The following is a 2,613-nucleotide window of genomic DNA, read 5'->3' on the forward strand; positions in this document are numbered from 1 at the left end:
AAAGTGAGATTTTTTGAAGCAAAACCAAATTAATTATGAAAAATTTTACTTTCATCTATTTAGTGCCCGAAAAAAGTCTAATCTAATCCGACTGCACTAATTGTTCCATTGAAGTATATTCACGCCACTTCCTAGTAATTGCACCGGCGTGGATTATTGTACTTTAACAGGGGCGTGAACAAGCCTAACCATCACAAAAGGTACTGTTTAAAACAAATTTTTCCTTCTGAAATCCTTAAACAATTTTTGTCAATTTCCACAGAAAGTCTGCTTCCTGGCTGAACCTGTCTGCCAGATCAGCGACCAAGGAGTTCGCTTGTATGAAAGTCCTGCATGATCGCCAGTTTACGGTGCCTCAACCTTACGACCTCAGTCGACATTGTGTGGTAATGGAACTGATCCAAGGTGAGTCTTTCATAATTAAATGTGCATGTTCAAAGCTTGTAGATATAAAAGTGTAGTTTAGTTTAAGACAACAGCAACAGATACAGGGTGTCTCACATTCAAGGGGCAGACCAAACTTACATTTGTTTAAATGGAATTCCGTGCTTTTTAATGCATATTCGAACTATAACTCAAAGTGCAGGTCTATTCGGTATAAATGTTCCACGCCGCCGTCTTTTCATTGCATAATCAAACGATACTCACAATTCTAGGCCTATTTGATATAAATCTTATTTTTTCAATTGTTTTTTAGTTAAAACCAATATTGCTTAAGCTTTGGCGACCCCGCTCTTGCATTTAATTTGAAATAGAGAGAAAAATGTAAAATACCAAAGTTGTAAATTTTGAAGGCCGTAACTTTTGTTGAACTTCTATTCTATAGAAATGTTGGTATTCTCTGAAAATAAGCTAGCATAGTTCGAATATGCCACAAAAAGAACGGCGTTCGATTTAAAAAATGTAAGATTGGTCTGCTACTTGAATTTCAGACACCCTGTATCAATTGGTATTAGCTTAAAATATGCTATACGTTAATATCAACAACTTTTTCATTTAATTGTTTGTCTCTCAATATCAAATTAAATACATGAGCGGGGTGGCCAAAGCTTAACCAATATAGGTTATTAACACAATAAGCATTAATTACAATATCATTGTCAATTAAAAACAACCGAAAATTTGAAAAAAAAACAACTTTTGGCATCTCTAATAGGACTAAAAGTTCGATCTAATAGTTCGACTATGCAATAAAAAGATCGGCATTCAATTTAGAAAAATATTATTAAATTAGACGTTAATATCTACAACTTTTTATTTAACATTTTTCTCTAAATTGCACATTAGATGCAAAAACGAGGTGGCCAAAGCTCAATCAATAACACTGTACATATTAAAATATATTAAAACGGCATTTTCTTCAGGCAATCTTCTTCATCGCGTACATGAACTGGACAACGTGAAGGCTCTTTACGACAAAGTGATGAACAATATAATGAAATTTGCTTTGTACGGGGTGGTTCATGGTGACTTCAAAGAATTCAACATTTTTATCACTCACTACGTGAGGCCAGTCATCATGGATTTTTCACACATGATTTTTACTCACCATGCAAATGTTAAAATGTTCTTCGAAAGGGATGTGAATTGCGTGATCAACTTCTTCAAAAAAAGGCAAGTTGGGAAAGTCGACTATTGGCAGTTTACTAAATAGGAATATTTTTACAGGTTCGGCTTCGAAAGCGAAACATTCCCTCAATTCTCAGACGTGGTGCGCTTGGACATCATAGATATGGAGGCCTAGCGTATTGGGCTCAAAGAGGACCTGGCCGAACTCGTCAAAGCAGTGAGGCAGCAACTCTGGAATGAGTCTAATAACTGCGATGTTGCGACGGCCGGTGAATTAAATGAAGAACCTCTGGAACACGTTCATGTCGAATTAGACGAAGATTTCGATTGGGGATTCTTCCAAAACTCTTTCGACGAAGAAGTGAACTGAATATTCAACTAAAAGATTCATTACTCTATGATAAAATTTGAGCGTAAATCAATTTCTTTTCTGTCGAAGAAGGTTTTCCAATACGAGCGACACTTTGCTGTGCCTTCTTCTTTTCGGAAAACAGTCTCAATTAGGGTTCCAATAATTTATTAGCAGGTTTCTTTTTAGCTTTTGTTTTTTCTTCTGAGTTTTTTTTTATAAAATTATATTGTTGGAGTTGTCGAGTACTTAAACTGTTGGTAAAACTAGGCTTTGAATATACTGTTAAATTTCAGTGTTACTTGTATTGTCAATTATCCTCATGATCATATCCTTTAATATAGCTTTTTATTTTTCTAAATCATTGTTTGTAATACGTTTTTTCTCTTTTGTAATTTCTGATATGATGATATTTTCAATGTCATTGTGGCTGGTCCGTTGACTACCAACTTGTCGAATTGCATCTCTCGTTAATTGAAATTGGCCAACACCTTCTTTCCTTGTGCTACATAATAGATGAATATGTTTACAAATGCTCCACTGGATAGCGTTATCACTACAACTTTAAGCGAATTGATGAATGCAACAATCACACCTTGTATATATGTATCTCCTCCTATATATGTATATTTTTAAAATGGTCGTCTGCTTTCTCTATGAAATATTTAGATTCATTTTTTGGATTTGTGTAGATC

At 34.6% G+C, this 2,613-nt stretch overlaps 1 protein-coding gene across 1 annotated transcript; it reads left to right on the forward strand.

Annotated features, from left to right (window-relative positions):
* The first annotated feature begins 320 nt into the window (after positions 1-320).
* Positions 321-2,213, forward strand: LOC109534483 (serine/threonine-protein kinase RIO2-like). The gene is made up of 3 exons (XM_048669310.1): positions 321-405; positions 1,365-1,614; positions 1,669-2,213. Exons 1-3 carry the CDS (start codon positions 321-323, stop codon positions 1,742-1,744), a joined length of 411 nt encoding a protein of 136 aa, XP_048525267.1. The 3' UTR covers positions 1,745-2,213.
* Positions 2,214-2,613: the final 400 nt, after the last annotated feature.

The sequence above is a fragment of the Dendroctonus ponderosae genome, unplaced genomic scaffold (genome assembly GCF_020466585.1).
Source record: "Dendroctonus ponderosae isolate FM_Combo_2020 unplaced genomic scaffold, Dpon_F_20191213v2 Dpon_F_20191213_8, whole genome shotgun sequence".
NCBI classification, from domain to species: Eukaryota; Metazoa; Arthropoda; class Insecta; order Coleoptera; family Curculionidae; genus Dendroctonus; species Dendroctonus ponderosae.

Excerpts from the sequence above, each read along its gene's own strand:
- LOC109534483 (XM_048669310.1), top strand. The coding sequence starts at position 321 with ATGAAAGTCCTGCATGATCGCCAGTTTACGGTGCCTCAACCTTACGAC. Across the intron at positions 406-1,364 it reads GGTAATGGAACTGATCCAAG|GCAATCTTCTTCATCGCGTA; the intron begins GTGAGTCTTTCA and ends CATTTTCTTCAG. Across the intron at positions 1,615-1,668 it reads ATCAACTTCTTCAAAAAAAG|GTTCGGCTTCGAAAGCGAAA; the intron begins GCAAGTTGGGAA and ends ATATTTTTACAG.